A 19,305-nucleotide genomic window follows, 5' to 3' on the forward strand; every position below is an offset into this window, starting at 1 on the left:
GGTAGTGAATGTACTTGTAAGAAAGAAAGTTTGGGGGTTTTTCTGCAGCTCTTTCCCCCAGTCTCTCTGCCTCTTTCCCCACCATCCTTTTTGACTAGCTGCTGTTCCCAGCTTTTGCTGAGAAGGTGGTGGTTTGTCTGTCTGAGCAACAGTAGGAAAACACTGTTCTTTGGCACTGCTAGTCTTTGTCACAAGGGATGGACTGCATATGTATTTTTAATTAATTTGGGGTTATCCAGTTAATAGCACTTACCTGAAAAGCTTCCTGTTTGCCACAGCTGATTAACCAAGGCTTGCCTTGATATCCAGATATAGCAGCACTTCTACACATTTGTAAAATTCATAAATGTGGTATGTAGCAGATGAACAAATCTAGGAATCACCACATGGTTGCTGTTAAAAAATTGGGATATTTATCTCTGCTAGTTTGGAAATTTTTTTACTGTGTACCAGGGATGTCTCTTAATGTCATTGATAACCAATTGCAGAAGATGGTTATTATCTCCTTATTCTACCCTTGTCCTTCAGCACTTAAATTTTCAGACAATCATGTGCAATGTGTAGCTTTTTCAAAACCAGGAATAGTGAAGCAGCTCAGGAAGAAGCTGCACAAGACCTGTTACTCCTTTTTGTAGCACGGAAGAGAATTACAGAAAATACACAGAAATGTTTAAATCTGTTAGAAAAGACATTTTATGGGGAAACACACCAGCTTACAAGGCTTGGTTCAACATCCTCCCCCTCCCACCAGAGCCAATTTTAAATCCATTTCCTGCTTTTGACATACCTTTTGGGTTTTTTTCCTCTGCTGTATTCAGTGTCATAAATAACATGTGTGGTATCTCTTGCAAAATTATTGACTGGCTTTTCCATGGGCTACTTGTTCTGTGTTCTTCATTGCAAGGGTGCTTTCCTAGCCTGCTTCTTCACTGAGAAATTCATTCTGGAAGCAGTTACATGCAGGTGTGCTGGAACTGGAATGAGCTGGCTGAGATGAAATGATGAGAATAGAGTGTATAAAATAACCACAGAGCTTCCTGTCCATAATCCTCTCAGCACATGTCAAAATAGAAGTGAGAAATATCAGTATTTGTGTAATGTGTCTGAAAGCTCATCAGGAATTTTTTGAAGACTGGTTTTCCTGCAATTTTTAAGCTTTTTCTGAGCAGCTGAGACTTGATGGGGGGGAAAAAAGAACCCCTTTTTTTCCTGTCAGCTGAGGAAAGGGCCGAGCCAGAGCCTCTCACCTGAGCACTTGGGCTGGAATGCACAGTGGCCTTGCTTTGAAATTTGCCGTTTCCTATTATTGCCCAAGGGATGGAAGCTCAGCGTGGGGGAACCTGATCCAGCCTGTTGTTGCAGGAGGGGTGGGACCTCATGTCCTGATGTCCATGTTTCCCATCTATAACCATTAGGACAGGCTGGATGCCGTCACAACAGGGAGAGCTGCATAATTACCGGCTGTCCCAGGCAGCGCTTGCACAGCGCTTGAGGAATTGGGTTGCCTGGCCAAAAGTAAGAGGGAGGGTAGCGGCTCAGGAAGGGTAAGGGAAGAGGCTTAGGGTCTGGCAGTGGTTGCCTGGAGGCAGCAAGGCTTTGGAGAGTTACAATTATGTCCACCATTTGGGGTTGAAGGATGTCTGAGATCTGCTGGACAGATTTATTGGAAAATAGAAGTTTGTGGTCGCTGCGCCGGGCTCCGTTGTTTCAGCGGCTCAACTCGTTGCAGGAGGATTCCGAGGAAAGCTGGGAATAAGCCACCCAAAGGCAGAACTGCTCTCTTACAGCACTCCCTTGTTTGGGTAGTGCTTGGAAAGGGGTGGGTTCAGACAGGTTCTCCAGCTCAGAGGTCTTAATTGCAGGTGATGTGCACGTGTGGTGCGTACAACCAGGTAATCTCTCAGTAGCCATATAAAACTCTGGGTGCGTGTAACCAGTGTTAAATTTTCACAGAATGCAAAGGCTTGCATTTGTGTTGCATTGCATCCTGCAAAGGGAAAGCTGAGGCAGTGCACTGCCTGCCCTATTCTGCTTGTGATCCTTGTTACCACTTGCTGTTGGGCTTAGGAAGTGTTGGGGTGGGCAGAAGTAGCTGCTGTGTAAATTCTCTTTACAAATGTAATGCCAGGCAGAGCTGGGAAACCAAATGTATCAGTGGTTCCTGGGGAGGGAGGCTGAGGATGCTGGGTTTTTGGCTTTCTTTTTAAATATTACTGTAGAAGGATTTGCTAGAAATCAGAAATTAGATCATTAGTGCAGGTATTAATGCCAAGCATGGAACCCTCACAGTGGTCTTTTTTTTCAGCAAAATTTTCAGTAGACTTATGGTAAGCAATTTTTTTATTTTTTTCTTTAACGAAAGTAACATGAAATTACATAAATGCTTTTACCTCTTAAAAATGAAAAGGTATATAAAAAAAAAAATCCATCTGAAATAGAAGTTACCAGAAGCTATGCAAACAGTAAAATAAAACAAATATAGCTTGCTAACAGTTGATAAAAGGTATTGTAGAGATCTAGAAATCCTTCAGAAATTGAATGTTTATCTCAACTTGAAACATATCAGGTCAAAATGGCACAGCTACTCTGAGACTCAACTTTGAAATGTTGGTATGAATCCATAGGGAATTTGAAGTAAACTGGTAAATAAAGATTTCCTCCAATTCTGTGCATTTGACAGATGTTGTATTTTAGATGTGATGTCTCTTTTTTCTGTTAATGCTCCTAAAACTGTGTTTTGCAAAATGTGGAGTAATTCTCTCAAAGGAGGAATCACAGTTAACAAAATGGACAATCTAAAAAAGTCAGGAACGGGTGAGTTCATGGAAAATCTGTGCAGTGTTTTGCAGCTTGGTAGGAATATAGCGTAAGTGTGAAGTGGAACAATTAGGGATTTATGTAGTGAGATCACTGGATGTGTGTACATACAAATGGGGTGTAGACAGAAAAACCTCAATAAAAAATTTAAAAGTACATTTCAACAGAAAGGAATAGCTAGTTAAATAGGATGTCCTAACACTTATTTATCTTTCCAATATAGAAAGTTTTAATATTCTTAAAATCTTCTTTCATATTAATTTTGATTCTTCATCTTGCACTATAATTTATTTATCACAGTGTATTATCTCTAAGTGGTAGATGGACTTCATATGGACTTTAATCTTTCACTAAAACAAAAAAAACCAAACCCAAAGCAAGCTTTTTTTAACTTCATCTTTACTTTAGCTCCCATGTGACACTCAGTGCTATTATCTTTTTCTGAACTAGGAACGACAGCGGCTTGAGACAATCCTCAATCTGTGTGCAGAATACTCCAAATCTGACAGTGACCCTGCTGCAGCTACTACAGTTGCTGATGTTCAAAAAATTAACAAAGAACTCGAAAAACTTCAGCTCTCTGATGAGGATTCTGTGTTTGAAGACTCCCAGGCGAATCTGGAAACGAGGTTCAGAAGCCATTTGAAATCATCCGCAAGCGACTCGGATTTCTCGGAGCTGAGCAGCCACAGCCGTGGCACTGCTGCTTACCTGCCCCCACGGGGGCTGAGGGCTGATGAGCCCTTCAGTGAAAGCACCAAGCCTCCACCTTTTGCTGCTCCCAGCTTCCTGAAGGACGCCACCGAGTCATCCTACCTGAGCATCACACCAAAGGTAACGCTCTGTAGGAGCAGACACTGTAATCCAGGCTTGAAATCCTCCTCTGGGAGTTGGCTGTCCTGGTGGGGGCCACAACTAGGCTGGCTTAAGTATGAGAATTAATCTCAGAACTTGTACAGCTTTATAAGCCATCAAATGTAGAAAATACAGCCAGCAAAATGTAGCAGCCAGCAAATGATTATTCCATATCTTGTGGAAGTTAATGGCATTGGAAGTTGGTTTTGTTTTAGCAGGATGTACTGTTCAGGAAGAGTTTTAAGGTCTCCCAAGGGAGAAGGATTTGCTTGAACAATTACAGCTACTTAAATAAAGAAGGTTTTCAGAGCCCTGCTTAGCATCCTGCTGAGATGTAGAAGGGAAGGGATGCTCTGCTTTGTCTTCCAACCTGAGGCTGTTGTAAGAGGAGTATGTTTTCTCACACTCACATGGGAGGTGAAGAGGAGTTGCCTGAGCCGAATTTACTGTCCTGTCTCCTTTCCTGAGGTTAGACTTGAACCACTTGCCAGATCAGCTGTTGTCGCTTGGGGACGATGCAGTGGCAGCAAGCCTCCTGCCCCTCCAACCCAACTGCTGCCTTTAATAAGCTGCACTTCCTTTCCTGTGTGCTTCTACTGCTGTTTCATTACAGAAAGGAAGTTGTCCTTTAATAAAAGAGGTAACAGCATTCCTAACCATTTCCTTACTAGAGCGGCAGCAGCCTCCTCCAGGCTGTGCCAGAGCAGCAGTGTAGTCAATCCCAGTGGCAGGCAGTGTGTTAAATAACTGGATTCAAGGGCTGGAATCAGGAGTGAAATGAGACCAAGCAAAGCCATAAAAGCAGGTTTCTATTTAACAAGTTCACACGTTCAAAATACTTAGTCTCTTCCATTTACTGTTATTTACACACTATATGATCTTCAGCATGGTTATATGCCTCAGGTGAGTTGTATTTAACCCCTACATTCACAACTTGAGAGTCAATGGTGTGTTTGTGTAGAGAGAGGGAGAGGTGTGATAGTAACACATTTTCACTTCCAAAGGGTGATCTCTGGAAATCTGCTGAGCCTTCTGGTGTGAAATTGTGTTGAACAGAAACATGCTACTATGACTTGACTTGGTCTTTCCATGTTGAAAAGATGGTAACACATTTCTCTTACAAGTTGCTGTGGTCTTTGCATTTCCTTCCCATTTGTTGCTTTCTTCACACAAGTCAGAGATCCTATTTTAAATCCTTATTAGGGAGTTGAAATCAAAGATGTTATGTCAGCATTATCCAAACAGGAGACCGGACAAAAGGAGGCTGTGCTGCTAGGATTACTATTGCTAAATCAAGGAATACCATTCATTCATTCATTCATTGTAAAGGGCGTTCTGTTAAGTCCTGAGAAAAGCAGCACCAAGCAACTGCGTTAATGAAGTGCAGCTCGTTTTAAAATACTGAGCTCAGATTTGTCCAGGATAAAATGCCTGCTCTCAGAGTAGCCATTCAGTAGCTGAACTGAGCCTGTCTTGAGCAAGGCTGTGTGGCCCAGAGGTGACTGCAAAGCCCTGCTCACAGCTCACCTCTACTCCTGGTTGGGGATAATAAGCCAGCAGCCTTCCCAGAGGAAGTGGATTGCAAGCCTCTGGGGTCAGGTGAATGTGAAGAATGCATGTCAAACTCAGTACTGTTTGATCTAGTGTAGGATGCTGTTATATCACAGGTGTTTTCTTCATAATCTTGTTTAATTCTTGACTGAGGTTTCTAGTAAGGAACTGGCAGTGAAAAGAGGAGCATTAAGGTGGAACACCTTTTGTCCTTATTTTACAGAAGCTGCCAATCTCAATGACTGCTTACAAAAATGTACTATCCTACCTCCTGACCTGTATTAAATGAACAGCTGAAATTTACATAAAAAGCATCTTCATCTGCCTGTGTTATTTTTATAAGGGAACAATTGGATTTTTGCAACCTAAATAGCACAGCATGTAAAGTATTCTCAAAGGTTAAGTTTTAGTAATTCATTTAGAATGAACAGTATTTACTGTTAAGTATAGTAGTTACTTCCAATGCCTGGAAATAAAGTATCATGTTTATTTCTCCTGTATGCCTCCTAAATATAGAAACAGCAATATAGTAGATAGGAAATATGTAACAAGTTCAAAACCAACAGTGCCATACATGTCTGAAATGAAAACCATTTGAAAGGAGGCAGAAAAGACAGCGTTTCCCTCTTTTTCTAATGCAATTCTTGTGATGTGAACTGCAGATAGCAGAATGCACCAGTGAAGAGCAGAGAAGGCAGGAGCTTGGTCGACTGGAGGAGGAACGCATAGTAATACTGAATAACTTGGAAGAACTTGAGCAGAAGATCAAAGATTTAAATGACCAGATGGATGAATCCTCAAGAGAGGTATGAAAATGTGGTTTTGGTTTCCAATGTCTTGCCTGTTAGGTGTGTCTACATAGCCTAAGTCTGATGGGTTCAGCAGGCACAGTGTGAGGGAACTTGTGGGTGTGTGTAGCCTTCATATTCTGTGCTTTTTCACCAGAATCACAAACCTGGCATTCTCCTGTTATGAAGGGTATTTTTCTCCAGCTGGGGGATGCTTATGATGCTTGGATTAGCCTTTCCCAGCTGTAACCATTACACTCTGAAGTGGAATTGGAACAATCTTGCTTGTTTAATGGTCACTCAGTTGATCCAAATACCTTGTGTCACTTGGGAGTTTTATGGTGGTATCTCCTGTGACTGTTTAAAGAGAAAGGAAGTGAGACAACTTCCTTTCAAACCTCCTTGGCTTTACAGTGGCAAGGGTATGTTGGCACCCTCTTGACTTCTGGAATCTCACAGTTGCGAACTAAGCTGGCCAGGCATTTGGGTTGTGCCTGCTCCAATTATCCACAACAGGAAAGAAACAGCTGTTCCAGAAGGGTTTCCTACAGAGCCTGGGCACAGAGACAGTATCATAATAGGAGGAAGCCCAGAGAAGAGATAGAAAACAAAAAGTTTTGGAAAAAAGAATCTTCAAGCTAAAGTTGGTTTGGACTTTATTTTGCAATATTTTATGTTGCAGTTTTACTTTTTCTCAAATTTGTGACCTCTTTTTAACTTTTGTGGCAGAAAAACTTACGGGGTTATTTTTTTTCCCCTCCCCTTTTTAAAAAATATTTCTCTCTTGTGAACCAACTCATTCCCCTCCCCCCTGAAAATAATGTGTATCAAGATTTCTTCTGAATCTGGACTGCTTCTGAAAGATGTTTTGTGTTCCTAGTTGGATATGGAATGTGCCCTTTTGGATGGGGAACAGAAATCTGAAACAACAGAGCTGCTGAAAGAGAAGGAAATATTGGATCATCTAAACAGAAAAATAGCTGAACTGGAGAGAAATGTTATTGGTGAAAAGACAAAGGTAATTCAGTTGTTGTAGCCTGCTGTGTGCTCTGTTCCCCTTGATTTTCAAAATATATTTATATTGTTAATATTAATGGAGCTTATTTGATGAAATACTGCCTAGAAGTAAATTTTCTTGATAAATATGGAAGAAAAAATATTTTTTTCACCATAATTTCTCTTTAACAGTGTAGTTTTCCAATAATTTGTCCATAATTGACAAGCAAAATACAGTAAGTTGAAGTAAAAAGACCTCACCTACTGTGAAGATACATTTAGTGATAAAATAACCATATAGGGCTTGTAGTTGGTTTATCTGTTGTTTAAAAGAACATTATTAATTGAACTGTTCCAGTACTCTCCATTATATAAATTGGGGGAAAAAAAAGAAATTACTTTCTCAACAAAACTACAAACTGAAAAAGGGTGCAGTTTTTATCTAATATATAGAATATATAAGACATTAATCAAGTAAGTAATTTTAATATTATTTTATTTTGTTTGCTGACTGACAATTTAAGTACTGTTGAATATTCCCTCTGTAATTAAGCCTCAGAAATTAATTAGTTTTGATATACAATCATGTACTTAATTGCTCTCAGCTGCAAAAGAAATAGATAGGCCTGTCTTTCCAAATTAAGATAACAGTGTAAGTAGATTTTAAATGCAGAAATGGAAAGGTCTTGGAAAATGAAGTTGTATCACTGGAGCCAGGGAGTGCCAGTTCCCTCCAGCAGGCTCTTTGCTGGCTTCTGCAGGCATGCAGTTCCCTTCTCCACAGGGGATGTGCCATGGCCAATAATACCTCAAGGTCAGGAAGTTTTTCCAGGGATTTCAGCCAGTGTTGTTTCCTTTTTAAATTTCATCCTCTACCTCATAATTTAGACCTGTCACTTGTGGAATTGCTCTAACTAGTCTCTCCTCTTTTCTTAAGCTTTCCAGAAATATCTGGAAGTTTTCTGCATTTTTTGCTTAGGAAAGCTGCATGTTCTGAGCACTTTCACAGTTCCCATTTAATTCACACCTTACAGCTTCCATTTTTTTATTCTGAACTTTCTGTCTTTGATTTCTGCCTGCCCTGTCAGGAGCCTGGCTGCTGTTTTGTGGCTGTGCTTATCAAGCCTGTGTCTGGAAAGGAGAGTAGTGCTCCCACATCACCACTCTGTGGGGAGACAGTGCACATCCAATTTGAATTTGAACCTCCCTGGACCTCCCTGTCTGCACTTCTCCTTGTGTTTGTGTACCCCTCACTGATCCTTCAGCTTTCAGTGTTGCCTGTGATCACATTTTAAATTGCCTATGGGACGTGTTTTTGGCAGAAAGATGGGTTTAAAGTGGGTGTCAGCAGATAGGGTGTGCAACCAGATCCGCTTCAAAAGGATACTGCTGGAAGTTTTGGTTGGTAAGTGGTAATAAATAACATGTTCAGAAGTTCAAGAGATCTTTTGTCTTTCGTACTGGCTTTCTAGTAGCCTGAAAGTTCAGTTAAACTAATGGAAGTTATTGTAAAAGCTGGAGGAAATTTAAATTTCTTTGCAGTCACCTGTTTGTGTGTAGATAGCAGTCAGAAAATTCAAATGACGGGTCTAGCTTAAACTTCCAGTTGAAGTGAAACATGGAAAGCAGCCTATAAAAAGCCCTTTTTGTTTAAAAGGCAAGTTCACTCAAAACATTTTTTTCAGTATGAGGCATGGCACTTGTCAGATCAGCTACAAAATTTTAGTTGTATTTTCTTTTGTGTATTTCTCTTTGTTTTAAACAAACAAACAAACCAAGCTGTGAGTGTGTGTTCTAAACGTCAAGCCATGGCTCAGATAATAATGAAATTATCTTTCTAGGAATTCCATTTTTTTTTGGAATATGTCTGAAAGCATTGCATAAAAGTGAAAGTAGAAAATAGAAATGGGAGACAGGCTTCAACAAGGGGAGTAAAATATAAAGTGACAGCTGAAGTGTTCTGGGGAAAGTAGTGTCAGCCAGCAAAGCAGATGGCACTGATCCTGTCAACAAACAAATTTTCTTGCTGTCTTGGAACAGTAGCATTTTTTAAAGCTTGATTATTGTGTCTGTGTTGAAGTTCAGCCATGGAGATCTGATGCAAGGTAGTCAACATCTTGGTTCTGTAGGAATACAGGATCAACCCCTGCACTCTAAAAAGGGGCTCAGGTAGAAGTTGGTTGTCCCTTTAGCTGAAATAATTTGAAAGTTAGGACAAAATTAAGGCTTGAGTTTTGACCAGGAGTTTCCACTCTACTGATGGTAATTTTTTTGTTGTCTTGCTGAAACAAGTGTCCCAGTGTCCACAGTTTCTATTAGTTGCCTGAATATTTCACCCCAACTGATAATCTGGGGTCTTGGTTTTGGTGGGGCTGCAAGGCAGGAAGCTGTTGGGGTCCCATATCCAGTCCCATAACAGTGGTTACATTTCTGCCAGGGTAAGGGACTGATATCTGAATTTACCACATGGTGCTGGTTCTCTGGAGGTTTGAGGGAGAGTTCATTTCACTTGTGAAACGATGGTGGGGCAGTAGTGCTGTATAGGATGGCACTTGCCTCTGGAGCAACTTGAGCATCTCATGGAATTTGCCACTGATCTTGGCACCTGTTTGACAGGAAACTCCTGCCTCCTTGAGTCTCATCCTGACCCGTGCACCTGTTTGAAAAACCTGTGAAATTCTTAAAAAGAGAGATAATAAACCTCAGACTAATATTTGGACCACGTTATGTACTTGATGTGGACTGTAGGTAGTATCTTCTACCTTACTACTGGGTTTTTTAATCATTATTTTTTTAAATGCCCTGTGCACATTTCATTTAGGTGATGACACAAAGTTTAGCCAACTTTTTCAGAGTATTAAAGCTACATTTTTTAGTCCTTGCAAGGCAAAAGAATTGACTGGAAAACATACTGGGAGTCAGAAGGCAGGAGTGAGTTCAGGTTTGTGCTGTTGGTGTGCTCTTTGCTGTGGTGCAGTGTCTGTGTGTCCCAGCCCCTTGCTTGTAAACCAGGGATGAGTTTTGTGAGTGGGTTTGTACATTTTATGTTAAGCTTCATGCTGGTCTCATCTGAGTCCTGTGCTCAGCCCTCTCAGATCATGAGGTGGGACTAATGTGGGGAGAGAATAAATGACCCAGTGTAGTGCACACCCTCAGGTGAGTTGAAAGCATTTCCTTTGCCATTGTGATGGTGCCACCACACACATTGTGAGGAGTGAAGCAGCTTGTGTTGGTTTACTTGGGTTTTGCAAATCAGAGCTATGGGTGATTGCTGTTTCAAATAGATGACAGAACCTTTCAGCACCCTCTGCAGGACTTGGCATAGTTCTGATGTGGTACCTGGCCTGTCAGCCAGGTACAAGTGGTGTCAACACTCAGTTGTCCTGGCTCGGGTAGCTGCTTCCAGAGCTGTTTCACATGCCCTGTGCTTTCAGCTGTGCTGGAAACCATGCTGTGATATGGAGAAAAGTCCAGCTTTGCCTCCTTGGCTGTCCTTCCTGAGAACAACTTACAATCATCTTCCTTTCTTCTTCCTTTCTTCATCCTTTCTTTTTCTCTACAGAAAAAGATGACAACTTACACATGTGAATAGCAGCTATTTAAGCTATTAATCACAAGTTCCATTTATGCAGAGAGAGCCCTGATAAGTCCTTACTAACACAATTTGACAGATACAGCTTGAAGCTCTCTGGGAAGGAGCTTAGTTACAGATCTTGACGAAATTACTTTGAGCACAGCCTGCTCTAGAGGGAACTGAACTGGGCAGTAGCCAAAGTGAGGAAGCAGATGAAGCTTTTCCCTCTTCCCTTCTCCCTGCCACCAGGGCCTGGCTCCCTGTAGTTACTCCCATGGCAGTCCTGTCAGTGTACAATAGTGCTGCTGTTGTTTGCAGTGGAGCAAACAACAGGTCCAGGGTGCTGTTTACATTTACAGCTTCCTTCAGATGAACCTTAGATCAGGATTGATGTTTGTCTAGAAGGAAGCTGTAGAAAATTGTATTTGCCTGATTGGATGCCAGCTCTGCCATGTACCTTGTTTTCACACAGTGCCTCCATAATCTGTGCTGTCTTAAAACATGCAGTCCAACATGTGTGGAGAAGGATGGGTAATGGTTCCACACACCCCATGTCTCCAAGTAAAGTGTGAGGCTGAAAGTGACTGCATAGTCAGGGAAAGAAAGAATAGATCAGTAATCATGAATAAACAGGAGTAACTGAAAATCAGTAGTGAATTCAAAAGACGTGCTATGGGAGGTAATCACAGCCTCCCACAGCCAAATGGGAGTTTTGGGAGACTGTTTCAAAACAAGTATTAATGCAAAAGTTGAGACTGTTAAAAAAGAGAGGTTATTAAAGATTATTCCTTTTCTTCTAGAGAACCTTTGCCTTATGTCATGAAGAAAATATGTACTTTGGAATTCCTTTATCAACCCAGGCTTCCTGGGCACTCTTCAGGAGCAGAAATTAGGAGCAGCTGGCAAGGGATAACTCATCTTTTTTGGAATACATTTAATTTTGTCCACATGCTTTTGTGGAAATATCATTTCAGTCATTAAGAGAAAATCCCAGACATGCCAAAACATTTGAAGCTCAACCTCTTTGCTGAATTAGTACTACAAAGACTTGCAAGAATAGAGTAAAGGAAAAGAGCAGCTGTCTGATGAGCCACCAGCATTCAAAGTTAAATATACTGGTCTCCCCTCAATCCTTTCTCTTCTGGATGCAAAATTCCTGCTGCTGGATTTTACCCTGATGAATCTGAAAAAAAATAATGTCTTGTAGCAGAGTCTCTTTAATATTTACTGGTCAGATTCCAGTTCAGCAAGAAGCTAAAAGGATTAAAAGGATGAGCTACTATGTCCATAACATTGTCTACCTCCTTAAGACACAATACACAAGATGAAGTGTTTTGAGGAATACTTGTGTCTGCTGGATATATCCACATAAATGTCCTGGGGTGACTTTATGATACTGGTGTCTGGTTATTCTGTAGAGAGCATACTAATGAGCACAAAGATTATTATGAAGACTCAGGGAGAAAAACCTGAATTCACAAGCTTTATTTTAAAACATTCATGAGAGAAATATCAGAATGGGTTATACCCCTAATGGGAACCCTCTTGCTATCATCCAGATGTTGAAGACTTTAAGAATTTGAATTTTCTGACTTGAATGTTTTTTTTCTTGTGGTTTGGGTGATTGTTTCCTCATTTACACTCATGAAGAAACAGTGTTTTAGAATCACATTTTTGTTGTTTAAATCACAGATCTGATTTATTTTGCCTCCCCATCTGTTCACTAGGAGAGCACATTGCAATGATGAGAGAATGAGCTTAGAAATCCCAAAACATTTATCTTAGGAGCAGGTTAATGAGTGCACCTATTGGGATTTTTTTACTTGAAGCAGAGGGATCACTTACTCTGATGTAAAATGCTTTTTAACAATAGATTAATACATGCATCTGAAACAAAACTATTGAGATCCCTTGTACAGATGCCATCACTGAATATGAACTGTTACAGAATAAATTACTTACCACTCATACAGAAAAAAAATACTATGAACAACCTTCTTTTATCTTACTGTGCTCCTTTCCATATGCCTGGCATACTTTATATTTTCTCCTCTTAATAGCTTTTGTAATGAAACTGAGGGATTTAGTGGCAAAGAATTAAATTGTGACAAGTTTAATTGCATCTGTCCTTAAAGAGATAGAGGAATGCAAAAGTCAGAAAATACAGAAAAGGAACATGTGCAGTTGGCACAAGAGACTGTTTTATTTCAGTGTGGTTTTTCTGGTCAGTTACATGCAGTTACATTTCTCAGAAACCTGTGAGACTAGTTGATTCCATTCTCAGAGAGACTGAACATGCATGTCTGAAGTTTAGTGTGGATTATGAGATGTTGCTACCTTAAAACATGATGATTTATATGTGAGTTGGACTGAGAAAGATCCTGGAGTACTTCAGACTAGATCATGGAAAGTATTAGAAGTGAATCATTCAGCTTGTTGGGCTTTTTCTCTTTCATTTGCATTGTAGGCTTATTTACAATTTCTCTCTGAAACTAGCACACACCTTGGGTTTTGGGGAGGGATTTTTTGTTTGGGGGTTTTGGGGCGTTTTTTGTGTTATTTTGGAGGGCAGGGAGATTTGGAACATTGGTGAGTGAGCCCGAATCACCTAGCCATAGAATTTATTTCATGAGCTGGTAAAATGATAGGGTTCTTACTTGTTTAGGAGGTTTTTGTCCAGTTTTCTCTATTTCATTCAATTTACTTTAATTTCTTACCTTAATTTCTTCAGAGTTTCCATGAGTTTGTGCAGGAAGGTTGGTTCAGAGGGAACCAACCATATGTCCATGCAGCCATATGTTGCTCTACAATTTTAGCTAGCCTGTCTGCCTGCAATAGCAGACTGGGATCAAAGATAAATTGAAAAGCATCAGCTCTCTGCAGAAAGGGTGTGGAAGACCACTAAGGCTTAAAGTAGCAGTATTGATCAGGCATAGGGCATCTTTAACCACTGGAGACAGCACTGAAGCAATTTGTTTCTCCTTCTTTTTGTTGCTCCCACTCCTATAGGAGCAATGATTGCCTTTAATACCACCCTTTTCTCTCCTCTCCTCTCCGTCATGATCATCTATGAGATGTGTTGTGTACATATACTTTGGGATTTTTTTCTCTTTCTTTGCTCTAAAATCAGTTCTACCAAATCTAAAGATTGATTTCTTTTCCTGACCCATGTTGATCACTTATGGTCAATGTTCATACTATGTGTTCTCTGCTGACATTCCATCTCTGTCTTTGGGGATAGTGTCATCAACGCATCAATTCTTTCTACTGCTATCCTTCACAATTCCCAGAAGTTCTCCTGATCCAAGCATTGCCCCAGCATCATCAAACCCCAAGTCAGTCCTGCTTTTTATTTGGGCAAGTTCGTTCATAAGATGAGTGTAGAGGCAGAGCATAGGCCAAGCTGGGCAGTAGGCTAAGCCCAGATGTTGTACTTGTTTTCTCTGGAAATAGGACGATAAGAATTCATCCAGACTGCACATGATGTGCCTCTGGCGTCAGCACTGGGGCTGTCTGCAGAGAAGCATTAACCAAGTCCAGATCCTGCGGTTAAATGAGGATGAGCAGCAGGAGCATGGGTTCTGTTCCCATGCCAAGCAGATGTGGAGGCAGCCACACACCTGCCTCAGCTGCAAAGTCATGAAGAAAGAGTCACAAAGAACTTCTAGAAGAACTTGCCCTGATTCACTTATAGAAAACACTGCATGAAAAATTTCTTGTTCACTTCCCTTTTCCTCATCCTCATTCAAATTACTTTTTGTGAATTAAATGGACTTCACCAATGCACAGCCTGAGATGTCAGTGAACTTAACTCCACAGCTGCAAAACATGTAATGCCTCTCATTGCTGAAAGTGATATTTCCTGTTAAGACTGCACATTTTGAAGGGAGCCAGTTTGGTGGGATGTTAGCACTTCCTATGCTATAAATAGACCAGATGAGTATCACTTTCAATCTCAAAGGAATACACTTCTAATTTCTTGATGCATGTAACAGTATCTCTGGCAGGATTCTCAGGGAGTTTTATCCTTGGTGATGATGTCTCCTCACACTTGAGCTTTGACTTGCTTCTTGATGAATGAGCATGCTTGTAGCAGTGCATAGACATTTAGAGAGCTATTTATAGCTTCCGAGGCACTGCAGCTAAGGTCAGAGAAGTCCTTGCTGCTTTGGATGGATGGGTGGGCAGAAAAGGCAAGTGTGAAAGAAGGTGGCAGATTGTGGGCTGAATGTTAAATGGACAGCAGAGTTTGTGTGGAGGGGAACTGCCAGTTTATCCATGTTTAAAAAGTTTATCCATGGCTTTCCTTCTGTGTTGGAAGTAGGGATGAGTCAGCAAATGGAGCTTCTTGGGGACAGCAGTCTGGAGGTGACCTCGCAGGAATTGCATGCTTCTCCCTCACAGTGCAGCTACATCTCTGTATTCCTGATGCCTGCTGCTGCTGTTGTAAGATAGAGGCTAGTACAGGAAGTTCAGGGCATAGAATATGCTGGCTCAGTTGCTCATTTTCACAAGCTTATTAAAATGTATTTGTGTTCATCTGATTGTATGAGCTGAGAAGCTGCACGTGTAAATGAACATAATGGAGCTGAGACTCTGGTTGACACTGGGCTTGAATAAAAATTCTTCCTGTTGTTTTTAGATACTGGGAAAACTGAATCCCATCCCTTGATCCCACTCAGATTTAGAGATAAAATCATAAAGAAAGCAGGCAGCTAATACATGTTTATTACTGTGCCTCTGCCATGCATAAGGGTTTGAGAAACTTGTCAGGCATAGCAAAGAGGAAGTTTTCCCACAGTTTGAAATGGCAAGTACTGTGTACTGAAATACATTCCTTCTTTGTGGCAAAGAGTGATGCAATGTCCAGTCATACAGCACCCGCTGCGCCACATTTGATTTCAAAATTAAGTAATAGTTGGGACTGGAAGGAGTGGAAATAAATAGATGCTGTGACAGAATTCAACTTTTCTTGGAGTAGTCAGAATACTGCTAATTTTTGAGTATTAAGGAGAGCTGGAGACCGTCTGGAAGGAGATACATTACCACCAAACAACAAGTAATAAAAGAGAAGACAAAAAGTCAGAACAGCAAGTAAGAAAAGAGAGCTATGCAGGTGTGATGCTAGAAGACAGCAGAGAGCCTGGCTTCATTATTTATGCCTGACATATCAGGCATAAATTGGTTTTTTCCATTTAGTAACTGCTGAATTGGAGAAAATGCATCTGCCATGTCAGCCAGTGTAGATTAAGTGAAAGACATTGGAAAAATGCTCTGTGCTCTGATTTATTGGTTCCCAAACTTTGGTCCGCAGATAAATGACAGTCTACAGGCAAGTTTTAAGTGATGTACAGCCAGTCTTTGGAGCAGTGTTGCACAGTAAATCATGTAGTATTTGATTACAAAGATTAAAAGGCCAAAGGCTTTGGAGGGTGAGAGGCAGTGTGCTGATTACTGCTGTTTGAGTAGAACAAAAGGAAAGCTGAACTAGTTGAAGGAGACCAGGGAATCTCTCCCCTGTGATCCCCATGAACAGGTTTCAGTTCCTGTATTCTGAAGCAAATTTGCTGGATCACTTGGTGTTTCTGCTGCAACAGGATTTCCTAGCCCAGAGTTATTTCTTTGTAATGCTCTGTCTCATTCTGGCTTTCCACTGCTTGCTGAATGTACTTATCTGTACACAGCCACACAGGCATGAAATTCATTCTCCTGGGAAGGTCCATTTCTCCCTCACTACCAAACTGCAGTCATTTTCCATCCACTTTCCTTTCTAAAAGCTGTTCTCTCTCTCAGCTTCATCAGTTACCTCACTAACATGGCTACAGTTCCCTTAAATTTATTTTTCTTTTTACATTTGGTGAGACAAGTGTTTGGGCAGGGGGCTTTAACAGCATCATCCAGGAACAGGTCCAAAGCACAGTGAGGAGGGAGGGAATTAATCACCCCACTAAAATGATGAATGTTTTGTTTTGATCCTTTTGCATCCCACCATTGCATTTCAACTAATGAGATTTCTGTCTCTGACCTGCATGCTTCAATTGTTCAGTAAGGTTTCGCCACACACTGTCATAATCACTAACAACTGCTTGGGTTTGAAGATAATTGTCTTTATTTTCTGGTTCATGCTTCAGGAAAAGTTAAAACTTGATGCTGAGAGGGAAAAACTAGAGAGGCTTCAGGAGCTTTACTCCGAGCAGAAGACCCAGCTTGATAATTGCCCTGAGTCCATGAGGGAACAGTTACAGCAGCAGCTGAAGAGGGTCAGTAGAAAGTTTCAAGATTGCGCTAATTTTTTTTTTTTTTTTTATTTTGTTGATTTTTAATTTTTTTCTGTAGTTAAGTGTAACATTTTCTCTTTCAAGTATCCAGTGTCTGAACATATTTGCAACTTAGAATTGTAATAGTCATGAGGGTTATGTTGGTTTTTTGGGGTTTTTTTGAATGCTTGTAATAGATTTATGTGCATGATGGCAAATAAGTAATGTGCAAATGTGTGGATTAGAAATCATATGGAGTTGAATGTTTCTAAAGCTTTGGGTCACTTGCCTGTAATTAGCCCTTTAGGCCTGCTGGATGATGTGGAAGCTGTTGTGATGTTTAGATGGATGGTGGAACGTCATTCTTTACCTGTGTAAGCACAGACAGGAATTGTCCAGTAAATTACCATCTCAGTAAAGCCATGGATGACTTCCATTTTTCACTGTATAACTTAGCTGTCAGCCTGAGCTGTTCTTTGAAAAATTAATTTTGAAGATTTTATCACTTACTAAAATAGCTTTATTTTGTTCTCCATTTTCAACAGTGTCACACTTGTATAAATGAACTTTGCATAAAGACTATTTGCAATTTGATTTTAGTTTATGATTTTTAAGCAAGAAAACTACAATATTGCCAGTGAAAGCACCCTTAGTTTCTGTGGAAAAATCTTAGTATTCACTAGCCTTAAGTGGGTTATACAGCACATACTGTTATTTTATAATAATTTTACAAGTTTAAAAGCATTGTTAGGGAAAGCTCAAGAGACCATCTAAGAGTTAAATCTTCTTTTCTGTCTTGGGTGTTTGTATCAGGAACAAAGGCTGTAATAGCAACAATGAAAGAAAGGTTTTTCTTTTTAGGAAGTAGTCTTTAGATGTAGTTTTATTTGCAGAATTCTATTTTATTTTTTTTCAGAGCAAAAAATTTAAAAAAGCCCAGCTTTGGAAACAACAATGTTAAATTCTCAGTTGTTACAGAAAAACTGTTACGGTTTTGAGACTCCTAAAGATTTTTGTGTGTTGCCTTAAAAAAGGGGGGGGTATTATGTAATGTCTCATACATATTAAAAGAAAGGAAGCTTTTCCTCTGCAGTCACATGCTTGAATGTATTAATTCATGAGGTGCTGCAGTCTTGTGCTGTGGGATGATAGTAAATCTCTTTTCATTATTGACTGCCAAGAGGGTTCTAGGTTAATTTTTAATATTTTTGTTTTAATTTTTATTTTTGTTCCTTGCAAGTTGTCTTAATAATGATTTTGGATTTGAAAGTGGGACGAAACTGGAAATGTGGGGGTGTAGTTAAGTATCCAGTTAGTTCTAATGCACATTATTCCAGGTCAGTTGTAGTGGGAGTTTGCTGTGGTCAGTGCAGTAGAAGCTATCACTGAATTTGTGCCCAGTAGCTCTCAAACTGATCTCAGGTGTGAGAGCAGTCAGGAAATTATTTTAAGTATTGTACCCAAAATGGAGAAAATATCTTCTCCAAAAGTAGCTGGGGCTCCCAACAAGAGAAAGATGTGGACCTGTTGGAGTGAGTAATTGAGAGGAGGCCACAAAGTTGAGCAGATGGCTGGAGGAGCACTGCTCTTGTGAGGAATGGCTGAGAGAGCTGCCTTCAGCCTGGAAAAGAGAAGGCTCCAGGGAGCCCTTACAGCACCTTCCAGTACCTGGAGGGGTCTTCTAGGAAGTTGGAGAGGCACCTTTTAAAAGAGTAGGTAGTGGTAACCCAAGGGGTAATGACTTCAAACTGGAAGAGGGGAGGTTTATATTAGATGTGAGGAAGAAATTTTTTACTCGGAGTTCAGTAATGCACTGGAGCAGGTGGCCCAGCAAGCCAGTAGACTCTTCATGCCTGGAAGTGTTAAAAGACAGGTTGGATGGGACTCTGAGCAACTTGGTCTAGTGTAAGGTTCCCTGCCCATTGCAGGGGTTCCCATCCCATGGCAGGGGTTGGAATGAGATGATCTTTAAGGCCTCTTCCAACCCAAACCATCCTTGTGAAATTCCCAAGTCTGCAACACGTTCTATTGTGCTTTACTAACAGCAAGGAACGAATGAAGGAGAGAAATTCCCTTGTGGTTCTCTGGGGCTTCAGTAACTTGGTAATTTGTGCCCAGGGGAATGGGCAGCCAATTTCACTTAGCAGCTGGCTGCTGGGTGGGTTTGGAGTTCTGGTTGGGGTGGGCAGCTGGAAAATTCTTGCTTCCCTCTGTCTGAAACACATAGACACTCTCCCTGTTGGGCAGGATGTGTATTTTAAATGCCCCCAGTTGGCTTTTTCATCATCAGTTGCCTTCTCTGAAGTCTCTTCTACTGCCTCAGAAGCAATTATTGTTGTGTACAGTAGGCTGAATTTACTGACTTTCATGGCCCAGGAAAAGCCCTTTTGGGTTTTTTGAGGATCCTGAAGATGTCTGGCCAGTAGCTGCTTTCCTGTAAATTTTAGCCTATGTCTTTGCTTTTGAT

At 40.7% G+C, this 19,305-nt stretch overlaps 1 protein-coding gene across 24 annotated transcripts in view; it reads left to right on the forward strand.

Moving 5' to 3' along the window:
- The window catches only part of PHLDB2 (pleckstrin homology like domain family B member 2), a 66,776-nt gene that overhangs the window by 21,219 nt on the left and 26,252 nt on the right, over positions 1-19,305 (forward strand). For 16 of the 24 annotated variants that reach the window (XM_086883293.1, XM_086883291.1, XM_086883299.1 and 13 more), the window contains 4 exons: positions 3,268-3,651; positions 5,886-6,029; positions 6,892-7,029; positions 16,713-16,841. In XM_086883293.1, coding sequence (XP_086739419.1) covers positions 3,268-3,651; positions 5,886-6,029; positions 6,892-7,029; positions 16,713-16,841 — 795 coding nt within the window. The remainder of the gene's footprint in view (positions 1-3,267; positions 3,652-5,885; positions 6,030-6,891; positions 7,030-16,712; positions 16,842-19,305) is intronic. The other 8 variants (XM_086883302.1, XM_086883312.1, XM_086883289.1 and 5 more) reach the window with 1 other exon arrangement.

The sequence above is a fragment of the Cyanistes caeruleus genome, chromosome 3 (assembly GCF_971803275.1).
Source record: "Cyanistes caeruleus chromosome 3, bCyaCae1.hap1.1, whole genome shotgun sequence".
NCBI classification, from domain to species: Eukaryota; Metazoa; Chordata; class Aves; order Passeriformes; family Paridae; genus Cyanistes; species Cyanistes caeruleus.